Source organism: Rana temporaria, chromosome 2, assembly GCF_905171775.1.
Source record: "Rana temporaria chromosome 2, aRanTem1.1, whole genome shotgun sequence".
Classification (NCBI taxonomy): domain Eukaryota; kingdom Metazoa; phylum Chordata; class Amphibia; order Anura; family Ranidae; genus Rana; species Rana temporaria.
Genome location: NC_053490.1, coordinates 432,333,782 through 432,345,448, shown reverse-complemented (window position 1 = coordinate 432,345,448; position 11,667 = coordinate 432,333,782). Strand labels below are relative to the sequence as shown.

Sequence of the window (11,667 nt, the reverse complement as noted above, 5' to 3'; positions counted from 1 at the left end):
TGTGGAATTTTGACTTTATTCTGTATTGGAAGTCAAATAAATGCACTCTCTGGAGAGCCTGGTGTGTTTCTGCGGAACAACATAATTCATAGTCATCATACTAACACCTAAATATCAATTATCTAACCGGACTCCAATATATATGACTTCACTACACTTGTGTGCCATTTATCTGTGTAAATATTTTTTAAATATACGACATAAGAAATAAACCAGGAAACCCATTTCAAATAGCTTAATTTATTAAAAATATCTTTTGTTGTGCTGAAACACATTCATAAACTTCTAAATGTTATAGAACAGGTAATACTATAACTCTTATGAAATAAGCTTAACACAATATATAGGATCTCTGTAGATTGAAGGAATGAAATAGTTTGATAATGCATGGACATTTTTTGTACTATTGTCAGTGGTAGGCAAGAGACACATTATGATCTTATTTCCTCTTTCAAATGAAAGAATGTAACTGTTTATTATGGATAAAAGATGTACTTTAGCTCCAATTCTCTCTATCTTCTGGAAGGTGTCTGACAATGTGCAATTGTGTCAGTATATTCTGTTTACTGGCCAGGTGATGATTAGGCCACACAGGGTAGGACACACAACAACTGTTAGACATAATTCTTCATATACTCCATAAAGAAGGGCAATGAAGTTAGATGAGAACATTGCATGGAAACAGCATACATAGTTGGCATCTGCAGATTTCAGGGGACTAATAAAACATTATTTTAAAAGTGCCTTTAAAAATGTGGCAATAAAGCAAAACTTTACCATCAGACTTTGCAGTCTGGACTGCATCTCAGTCAGGTAGGTTACAATTTCCTCCCTTTGAAAGCTATATGGTCAGTAATTGCACAACATCCAGCCTTTAATGAAACCTATCAGGACATCTGTTATCCTTCACAGCCCAGGATCTCATAAAGCAGAGGAGGCTCCAGCTCTGAACTTGTGCCAAGTAACAGCCATCCTGACATATTCCCTTTAAGTGCAAACATTGTCAGCTAAGGCTTTCAAAGACTATGACAGCAAGACAATTTAAGCAGAACTAAACCCATTGGGTTCCCTGTTTCACAAAACAGTAATATTCAAGGCATGCCTCTAGTGATAACTGTAAAACTTGCCAGTGTGCGTATATGTCTGCTCTCAACCAAACTTTAAAGCCCTCAAATGGCTGGTGCTATAGCCGTTTACATGAGTAGCACCATGGCAATTGCAAATCTAAATAGAGGCTAAGATGGCACCCTCCTCAAGGATAGGACATAAGAGGGTTTAGTTCTGCTTTGAGCATGCTGACACTGGCATTAGCTTTTTAAAGCTGTTGTTGAATGGGAAGGCACATCTGGGCATGCTCTCTTCAGTGGTGGTGCTCCAGACTCATCCAGATCTTCTAGCTAAGAGTAAAAAAAGAAATGTAGCATTTAGGTATCATTCATCACTGCTAGATACATTGTAACCACATCCTTCATATTAAAACATGCAATTGGCAGAATGCAACAAAATCTATACTTTACTTAAAGAGGAGTTCAACCTAAAAATGAAACTTCCTCTTAACCCACTCCTCACCCCCTTACATGCCACATTTGGCATGTAATTTTTTTTGGGGGGGAGTGGGGGCTTCAGAAGAAGGGGACTTCCTGTCCCACTTCCTCCTTCCGCCGAGGGGCTGGAAAGGCGATTAGCTTAATCGCCTTTTCACAGCCCCTCCCTGTAGGCGAGCGCCTGTCCAATCGGACGGCGCCGTTGCCGCTCGCGCATGCACACTGCCGCTCGCGCATGCGCAGTGGGTGCCCGGCCGTGAAGCCGAAAGCTGTCACTGCCGGGTGCCCACACTAAGAATGAAGACGCCGGCCGGCGAGGAGCGGAGCCCCGGCCGGCGCGTCGCTGGAGCCGAGGAGCAGGTAAGTGTCAGTTTATTAAAAGCCAGCAGCTACACTTTTTGTAGCTGCTGACTTTTAATAAACTTAAAAAAAAGGTGGCAAACCCCTTTAAAGTAGAAATTCAGCCTGAAACTAACTAAATCTAAAGCTCTGTACACACGATCGGTTTGTCCCATGAAAATAGACCGATGGACTGTTTTTATCGGACAAACCGATCGTGTGAGGGCCCCATCAATTTGATCGGTGAAAAAAAAATATAGAACATGTTTTAAAATTTTCCTATGGATAAAAAAACGATAGAAAAATCCGATCGTCTGTATGGAACTCCATCGGTCAAAAATCCACGCATGCTCAGAATCAAGTCGACGCATGCTCGGAAGCATTGAACTTTTTGGCTTGTCATAGTGTTGTACGTCACCGTGTTTGGACACGATCGGATTTTTGACTGATGGTGTGTAGGCAAGACTGATGAAAGTCAGCTTCATCGGATATCCGACGAAAAAAATCCATCGGATTAGATTCCATCAGATATCCGATTGTGTGTACGAGGCTTTAATCTACTGGCAGACACATTTTAAGACTAATCGAACCCTATAAAGCAAAGATCACTATACATGTGTTTTCAGTAGCCACTCCGGTCCAGTCTCCAGAGGTGGATGCTGTGTGCAAGAAACAGCCGACAGCAGCTGGGAAATACCTGGAAAGGGACATCTCCCGTTAAGTTACTATGGGGCTTCCATTGTTGGCTGCCTCTCCTGCACATGTGTACACAGAGAAGCCACCACTGACAGCTCAGCGAGGGACAGAACTGGATTGGCTGCACAAAAGAAATGTATAGAGATTTTTTCTTTACAAGGTTGGATAGGTTAGTCTTAAGCCTTGTACAAACGATCAGATTTTTCGACAACAAAATGTGATGGTAGGGTTTTGTCGTAAAATCCGACTGTTTGTATGCTCCATCGGACAATTGTTGTCAAATTTTACAACAAAAAATGTTAAATAGAATGCTTTTAAATTGTCCGACAACAAACGTGTGATGTCGGACTATACGAGTGTGTGCACAAGTCCATCGGAAAAAAAAATCCGAAGTACAAACAGGCATGCTCAGAAGCAACGCTAACCATAGCACAACATTAGCAGAAGTTGCCCAAATGGTGGCGCTAAAGAGCTGAAAAAAACACGCAGTTTCGTATTTGTTGGCAGACAAAGTTTTGCCGTCTGTATGCAGAACAAGTTCACGGCCAATGCCCTTTTGCCAAAATTCCACGGCTTTGTCTGATGAAAATCCGATCGTGTGTACGAGGCTTTAGAATGTGGCCGTTGGTAGATTTATGCCGCATACACACGATCGAAGTTTCCGATGGAAAAGGTCAGACGGAATTTTTTTATTGGATATTCCGACCGCGTGTGTGCCCCATCGGACTTTTTTACGTCAGAGTTTAGAAATAGAACATGTTTTATTTTTATCCGATGGAAAAAAATCCTATCGGAAATTCCGATCGTCTGTGTGGAACTCCGACGGAGAAAAAAAACACGCATGCTCAGAATCAAGTCGACGCATGCTCAGAAGCATTGAACTTAATTTTTCTCGGCTTGTCATAGTGTTTTACTTCACTGCGTTTTGGACGGTCGGAATTTGGTCTGACAGTGTGTATGCAAGACGGCTTGAACGGAATTCTGACGGAAAATTCCATCGGATTTTATCCCATCGGAAATTCTGATCGTGTGTACAGGGCATTAGAGTTCGTTTTAGGCTGAACTTCTACTTTAAAAGTATAACTAATGGCAAAACTTTTTTGTTTTGGATGGAGTGAAAAGGGGTTAGAACACCTGTCAGTTTTTATTGCTACCTGTGCTCCCGTTAAGGAAATTCTCCCTCCCTATAAGTTCTGTTTACCATTACCTTTAAAAGTGAAAGTCAAAGAAAATCACAAATTTTGAGTTGTCCCCAGAAAAGTGATAGAGGGGAAATCTTGCAATGGGGACACTAGTTCTGGTGGCCTGGGTGCCCCCCAAGGGATTCCCTTAATTTGCAGAGATCCTTTCTCACTTCCTGCTTGGCTATAGGACAGGAATTGAAGGGAAATCTCCCCAATGGGACACAGATGGCGAAAAAATATATATATATTTGACGGGTTATAACCCTCCCTTGCTGTATCCAAAATGACAAAAAAAAAAGGTTTTATCTATAATTCTACTTTAACCACTTGGGATCCGCGATATGGTCGAAAGACGTCCACAGCACGGCTCTCAAGTGCCGACTGGACGTCTTTAGACGTCCTGTTGTTCCCTGTGCGCGCAGCGGGGAAACAACGTGCCCGGCGCATCGCTCGGGAGCCGATGCGAGTGCCTGGCGGCCGCGATGTCCGCCAAACACACGCGATCGTCGGTGACACAGCAGGACGTGGAGCTCTGTGTGTAAACACAGAGCTCCACGTGCTGTCAGGGAGAGAGGAGACCGATCTGTGTCCCTTTACATAGGGACACAGCATCGGTCACCTCCCCCAGTCAGTCCCCTCACCCCACACAGTAAGAACACAATGAGGGAATACATTTAACCCCTTCCTCAACCCCCTAGTGTTAACCCCTTCACTGCCAGTCACATTTATACAGTAATCAGTGCATTTTTATAGCACTGATCGCTGTATAAATGTGAATGGCCCCAAAATTGTGTCAAAAGTGTCTGATACGTCCGCCGCAATATCGCAGCCCTGACAAAAAAAAAACGCAAATCGCCGCCATTACAAGTAAAAAAAAAAAAATCATAAATCTATCCCCCATTTTGTAGGCGCTATAACTTTTGCGCCTACAAAATGCGATTTTTTTTTTTACAAAAATACGTATCGGCCTTAACTGAGAATTTTTTTTTTTTAAATTGGGATATTTATTATAGCAACAAGTAAAAAATATATATATATTTTTTTAAATTTCGCTCTTTTTTTGTTTATAGCGCAAAAAATAAAAACCGCAGAGGTGATCAAATACCACCAAAATAAAGCTCTATTTGTGGGGAAAAAAGGACGCCAATTTTGTTTGGGAGCCACGTCGCATGACCGCGCAAATGTCAGTTAAAGCGACGCAGTGCCGGAAGCTGAAATTTCGCCTGGGCACGAAGGGGGTTTATGTGCCCAGTAAGCAAGTGGTTAAAGTGGCCAGAAGGCATGAAACACGACAGCAGGGACTAGCCGATCAGTGTGTGGCGACCCCTGTTCTGTGGAATGAACAAATTGGCAAACTATTGTCACTTATCAGGTTGTTGATCAGAGTATTCTGATGGCACAGAGTTCTGCTTTCAGAATACAATGTCCTGGTGGGGGAATTTCCTTCATCCACCAAAATGTTGTAAATTTTAAAATACACTAAGAAATTATCTGATATTAGTATTAAGACTGACCCACATGAGTGGCTTTGTTAGGAAGTAAAGATCTACATCTAGCATCAACATGTACCTGAGCGGAAGACCGAGCCGGCTCCTCCTTGGTCAGGGTAGGTGGTTCATCAGCTCCTTCAGAAACGGCAACAGAGGGCTCTAAAAAAAGCATACACAAGGAATCAAATAGTATTCATGACCTGTCACTACTATCCACTTCTCCATACTACAGATTCCACTACATTACTCCTATGCCGTCTTTATAACAAGATTAAAAGCAATAAAGTTGAAGAAAGACTATGCAGAAGTCTTTTTAACATAAGCTTGTAAAACGGATTGTTGCCAAGGAACAGCTTGAACCAACTTTCAAAAAAGAGGCACAAGAAGAAGATTGTAGCACAGTGGAAATACCATTCCTATACTCCGATGGCAGGATGAATAAAGAATAATATATTCTGGCTACAGTATGTATGTGGTCCTTTGAGTTCTACTGCGGAGGAAGATGGGAATTCAGATTGGCAAATCCTCTCCTTCAGCAGGGATCATATAATAAAATGCTATGATCTATGGTTATGCAAGCATCAACGGAGGGAGTATGGAACAGCATTTTCTGAAGAAAAAAGTCATGTATGCCACCATTTCTATTGCTGGTTATTGCTCATTATTTATCCATGTCAGGCTATAAACTAAACCTATGACCAGTTAAAGAAAATGGATACCCTGTGTTGAAGCTTCTTCAGGTACTTGCAAACCATATGCCCTTGGATCAGTGAACAGCCTTGAATATTTCCCCTGCAAACAGTAACTAGCTGATTGATGGCCCTGGCCCCACCCTCACCTTATTGTGAGGATACCCATGAGTGCAATGGACAGTGTGGTGTAGGAGGTGAGGGGTTAACACTAGCAACTTGGAAGTTAAAGCAGAGCTCCAACTTAAAGAGGAAACTCTGCTTGGTCACCCCCCACCATTGCATTGCCACATTTGGTTCTTTTTCAGGGGGACCAGGTACCTGTCAAAACCACTTTCGGGTAAGATCGTAGATATACATGCAGTTCTGGCCCCTCCTCCTTCCCCCCGCTGCCTTCTGGGACACCAACAGGTCCCAGAAGACTGCAGGACCATTCAGAAAGCGCAGCGTGACTTGTAACATGCACAGTAGTAAATTGGCTGCGAAGCCTGAATGCCGGTTTCCCTTACTAACAATGCCGGCACCTGCATCGTCTTTTGTCAATAGCGCGGGTCTCAAGTGGTTAAAGGATAAAATAATAGAACACACAGAAGATGGTTTGACAGTTTGGTTGAGAGCATATCCAATGCGACAAATAGATTCCTGACATGTGCCGGAATGTAACGGTTTTTGATGGGTTTAGTTCTGGAATTAAACCCATTGATTTACCATTTTAAAATGATAGTTTTATAATTTATAGGAAGCTGCCATTTTAGCCTCGGTTTGATCTTCAACTGGCATGATGCTGCACATGTGATCACTTATGACACCAGACATTTGATGGTTTGACAATCTGGTTAAAGCTGGGTTCACACTACTACACTACTTTCATCCTACTTTGCTCTGCTACATTGGTCCTACATTTATCCTACATTGGTCCTACATCCATCCTACTTTCATGAACAGGATACTACTTTGGTCCGACTTCAATGATATTCAATGGGCCTGAAGTAGGATCAATGTAGGACCAAAAGTAGTACAGGGAGCATTTTCAAAGTCGGACCGACTTGTGTAGGACGCTACAAGACGCTCTCATAGGGAAACATTGAACACAGAGCAAAGTAGGATGAAAGTAGTGTAGTAGTGTGAACCCAGCCTAAGAGCACAACCAATGTGACAGTTGCATTCTTAATTGTTTTTTTCCGGAAGTCAACTACTATGACTGAGTGCTAGTTCACACCAGATGCAGTTCTGTGCGCTTTTTTTCTGCATTCAATGGATAGATGAGGGGAAGGTGGGCCTGGAGGCAACCTAATCCCCCTTAACCTCTTTCCCACCGGGCTTGTTTTTCAGATTCGGTGTTTACGAGACTAAAACATTTTTTTTTGCTAGAAAATTACTTAAAACACCCAAACATTATATATATATTTTTTTCCAACACCCTAGAGAATAAAATGGCAGTCATTGCAATACTTTTTGTCACACCGTATTTGCGCAACGGTCTTACAAGCGCACTTTTTTTGAAAAAAAAAAACACTTTTTTGAATTAAAAAAATAAGACAACAATAAATTTTGCCCAGTTTTTTTACATATTGTGAAAGATAATGTTACGCCGAGTAAAATGATATCCAACACGTCATGCTTAAAAATTGCGCCCGCTCGTGGCATTGCGTCAAACTTTTACCCTTAAAAATCTCGATAGGCGACGTTTAAAAAATTCTACAGGTTGCATTTTTTGAGCTACAGAGTAGGTCTAGGGCTAGAATTATTGCTCTCGCTCCAACGATCGCGGTGATACCTCACTTGTGTGATTTGAACACCGTTTTCATATGCGGGCGCTACTCGCGTATGCGTTCGCTTCTGTGCGCGAGCTCGTCGGGACGGGGCGTTTTAAAAAAAAATTATTTTTGTTTTCTTATTTATTTTTATTTAGTTTATAATTTTTTTATACTGAAATAAAAAAAAAAAATTATCACTTTTATTCCTATTACAAGGAATGTAAACATCCCTTGTAATAGAAAAAAGCATGACAGGTACTCTTAAATATGAGATCTGGGGTCAAAAAGACCTCAGATCTCATATTTAGACTAAAATGCAAGAAAAAAAAAAAAAAATGAAAATGTCATTTTTTCAAATGACAAAAAAAAAAATTTCTTTAAGAAGCTGGTTGGGACTGACGTTTTGACGTCACTTCCGCCCAGCCGAGCTATGGGGACGGGCGAAGGAGATTTTTCCTTCAGTCTCGTCCCCAGTCACCAGCCGAACGGTCGCGATCGCCTCCGCCGCTACCGACGGCTCCGGTAAGCGGCGGAGGGCGCGGGAGAGCGGCAGGAGGGCCCTCTCCCGTCACCGATAATGGCGATACCGCCGTTATCGTTTACAGGACCGCGACACACTAAAGATGGATACCTCGTTTGTGGCAGCAGCTGCTGCCATTCTCGAGATATCCATCTTTAAAAACAGGACGTCTTTTGACTATGGGCCAGTAAGCAAGTGGTTAACACAAAAAACAACTATATAACCAATAGTGTTGTTCTTCAGGACACTATAACAGACAGAGCATTAAAAGTATCTTATGTGTAAGGACAGTGATGTTCCACACTGTGTGGGAAAGCTCAGGCTAAAGCTGGCTATAGATGGACTAGCCAAATTGTAATCCATGTATGGCTTGGGACGTGAATGTTGGAAAACTTTTGTCGATCAGTGGCTGCAGCAATGATATTCTGTCAGCAGATAGTCCTGCCATAAGAATACAATGTCCTAGGGGGAGGGGGTTGGGGAGGGAATTTCTGCATCCACCTAGTTAGTGTGGATGGAGGAAACCGCTTGCCTGTTTTTTTTTTTGTTCAACCCACTGGGCTAACAAAAAATAAAATAAAAAATCCATGACCAGCATAAGATTAGACTTGCAGATGGAAAGGGGGGAGTAACAATTGTAAACATTTTATTTTTACTGCCCCCAACCAAAAAAAGTGGTTGTAAATCCGTACATATGTCCAGTGAAGTGACTAGCCTCAAGTGATACACAGAGATGAAACAAATTCCCCCTACATAAGTTTTACCTATTTATTTGCGCTTTTCTTTGCGTCTCTAAATTCGCTGAAAGTCCAGAATTTTTAAAGCTGTCTGAGCATTCAGGAAAAAGGGGGCGGAGAGCTGAAATTACACTCTGCAGAGCTCAGGAGGGAGAGCTCTGGGAGCTGATTGGAGGAAGAGGCACACCCCCTTCACACAGGAACAGAGCTGAGGCTGTTAATCAGCTGAAGCTCCCACCCCTGTCACCATTTTTCTCTTGGTGTCAGGAAAACTTGTCGGAAGTGATTCATGCTTTTAGCAGAGGAATAAAGCCAAAAGAAAGAGAAATGGAGAGAAGGGACATTAAAGTGGTTGTTAACCCTTACAACACACTTTTTGCTACAGGTAAGCCTATAATAAGGCTTACCTGTAGCTACCCTGGATATTTCCTAAACAGTTTAGGACATATCCCCTGTCATTGGCACATGCGCACTAAAGCAAAGGCACGTATGTGCCGTTGCTTCAGTGAGTGTGCTGTTAGCGGTGGCTCCCGGACGGAGGGGGGGTACGAGGACCGCGGCGGCGGCTTTAATGTAAGGTAAGTAATTCATAATAAGCTAGTATGTTATGCATACTAGCTCATTATGCCTTTGTCTTGCAGGTTTTTGTTTTTTTGTGTTTACAACCACTTTAACCACTTCCATACAGGGCACTTACGCACATTCCCGCCCAAGCCAATTTTCAGCTTTCAGCACTGTCGCACTTTGAATGGCAATTGCGCGGTCATGCTACACTGTACCCAAACAAAATTGGCGTCCTTTTTTCCCCACAAATAGAGCTTTCTTTTGGTGGTATTTGATCACCTCTGCGATTTTTTTTTTTTTTTTGCGCAACAACTAAAAAAGGACTGAAAATTTTGAAAAAAATTACGTTTTTATTTTTTTCTGTTAATTTTTTTGTAAATAAGTAAGTTTTTTCTCTTTCAATTACGGGCACTGATGAGATGGCACTGATGGACATCGATGAGGTAGTACTGACGGGCACAGATAAGGTGGCACTGATTGGCGGTGCTGGTATGCGGCACTGATGGGCACACATAGGCGGCACTGATGGGCACTCATGGGCGGCACTAGGCACTCATAGGCGGCACAGATGGGCACTCATGGGTGGCACTGGATACTTATGAGTGGCACAGATGGGCACTGACAGGTGGGCACTGGGCATGGATGGGCACTGTGGGGTGGCACTGATGGACACTGTGGGGTGGCACTGATGGACACTGTAGGGCGGCACTGATTTACCTATGTTGCCAGTCAGTGCCCATTTGTGTGCACTGATTGGCATCTTTTTTATTTTTTAATGCTTTTTTTTTTGTTGTTCCCAGACTTTATTTTTAGTTTGCCCTTCCCTGGTGGTCCAGGGTGGGCTTCCCTGGTGGTCCAGTGTGGCGATCCGAGGGGGGGCTGCGCTGATAAACAATCAGCGCGAACCCCCCGTCAGGAGAGCCGCCGATCGGCTCTCCTCTACTCGCGTTTGTCAGACGCGAGTGAGGAAGAGCCATCAACGGCTCTTCCTGTTTACATCGTGATCAGCCGTGGTTGGACACGGCTGATCACGTGGTAAAGAGTCTCCGTGAGAGACTCTTTACCGAGATCGGTGTTGCGGGGTGTCAGACTGACACCCTGCAACAACGATCGCCGCGATGCGCGCCCCTGGGGGCGCGCAGCGGCTCAGAATCCTGAGGACGTCATATGACGTCCAGTCAGGATTCTACAACCACTTTGCCGCCGTCAATATGTCATGGCGGGCGGCAAGTGGTTAAAGAACACACACTGAAAATGGACACAGATATAGATGTGAGCTTGGCTGAACACTGGTGTGATGCAGACATGCTGCATTGTTCGCATCGCAAAAATAGCAAAGATCTGGACTGATTAGAATACTTCCTCAGAATGTGTAGCTCGGAAGAGGAGAAACATTCCATAAAAAAAAAAAAAAAAAAATCTCTTTATTAAAATCCCAAAAGGACACACTGACATGTAACAGTGCACACAATAAAAATGCTTACAAACAGGTAATTGTAGGCTTGTGGAGACGCTGCTGTACACAATCTCCAAGGCTTCACCCAAACGTGATGACGTTACCTTATCTCCAGTAGTTTTGGAAACATCCCTGGACTTCTACATAAGATACATGTGTTGTATGAACTAAAAGATATAGTTCACATTAAATATATGGACTTTATTCAATATACATTGTTGGTTTCTTATATATTGGTTGTGTTACTTTTAGCACTTTGTACAATGTACTGTACAGATTTCTATAGCACCTTTAATGCTGTATCCGTTATAGTGTCCCTGTGCACCATGAATTAAAGAATATGTTTTCATTAACCCCTTCTTTTGATGTTTTCGTTGTTATATTTGCATTTTTTTTCACCCGCGGGTGTTTTTCTATTTTCAGCTTTTTGACATGTGGGGGGATCCCTCATTAAAGTATTGTGACAGGAGTGACTTTGGTGTGGGGGGCTGTGGAACCGACCCTTGTTCCAGCTCCCCATGCATGTCCAAGTCATCCTGTGTCTATTGGGGGCACAGGGTGACTGAGAAAATGACGGACATTAAGAACGTGGTTTGGATTAATGGAACAGTAATATTTATCAACAATATCCCTCAAGAAATATGATACATTAATTCCACTATATCAGAATGATGGAACATTGTAAGAGTTT

At 42.8% G+C, this 11,667-nt stretch overlaps 1 protein-coding gene across 3 annotated transcripts in view; it reads right to left on the bottom strand.

Annotated features, from left to right (window-relative positions):
• Positions 1-224: 224 nt before the first annotated feature.
• The window catches only part of BCL7B (BAF chromatin remodeling complex subunit BCL7B), a 48,969-nt gene continuing 37,526 nt past the window's right edge, over positions 225-11,667 (bottom strand). For all 3 annotated transcript variants that reach the window (XM_040338325.1, XM_040338323.1, XM_040338324.1), the window contains exons 5-6: positions 5,333-5,412; positions 225-1,397 (exon numbers count right to left, since the gene is read on the bottom strand). In XM_040338325.1, coding sequence (XP_040194259.1) covers positions 1,308-1,397; positions 5,333-5,412 — 170 coding nt within the window. In that variant the 3' untranslated portion in view covers positions 225-1,307. The remainder of the gene's footprint in view (positions 1,398-5,332; positions 5,413-11,667) is intronic.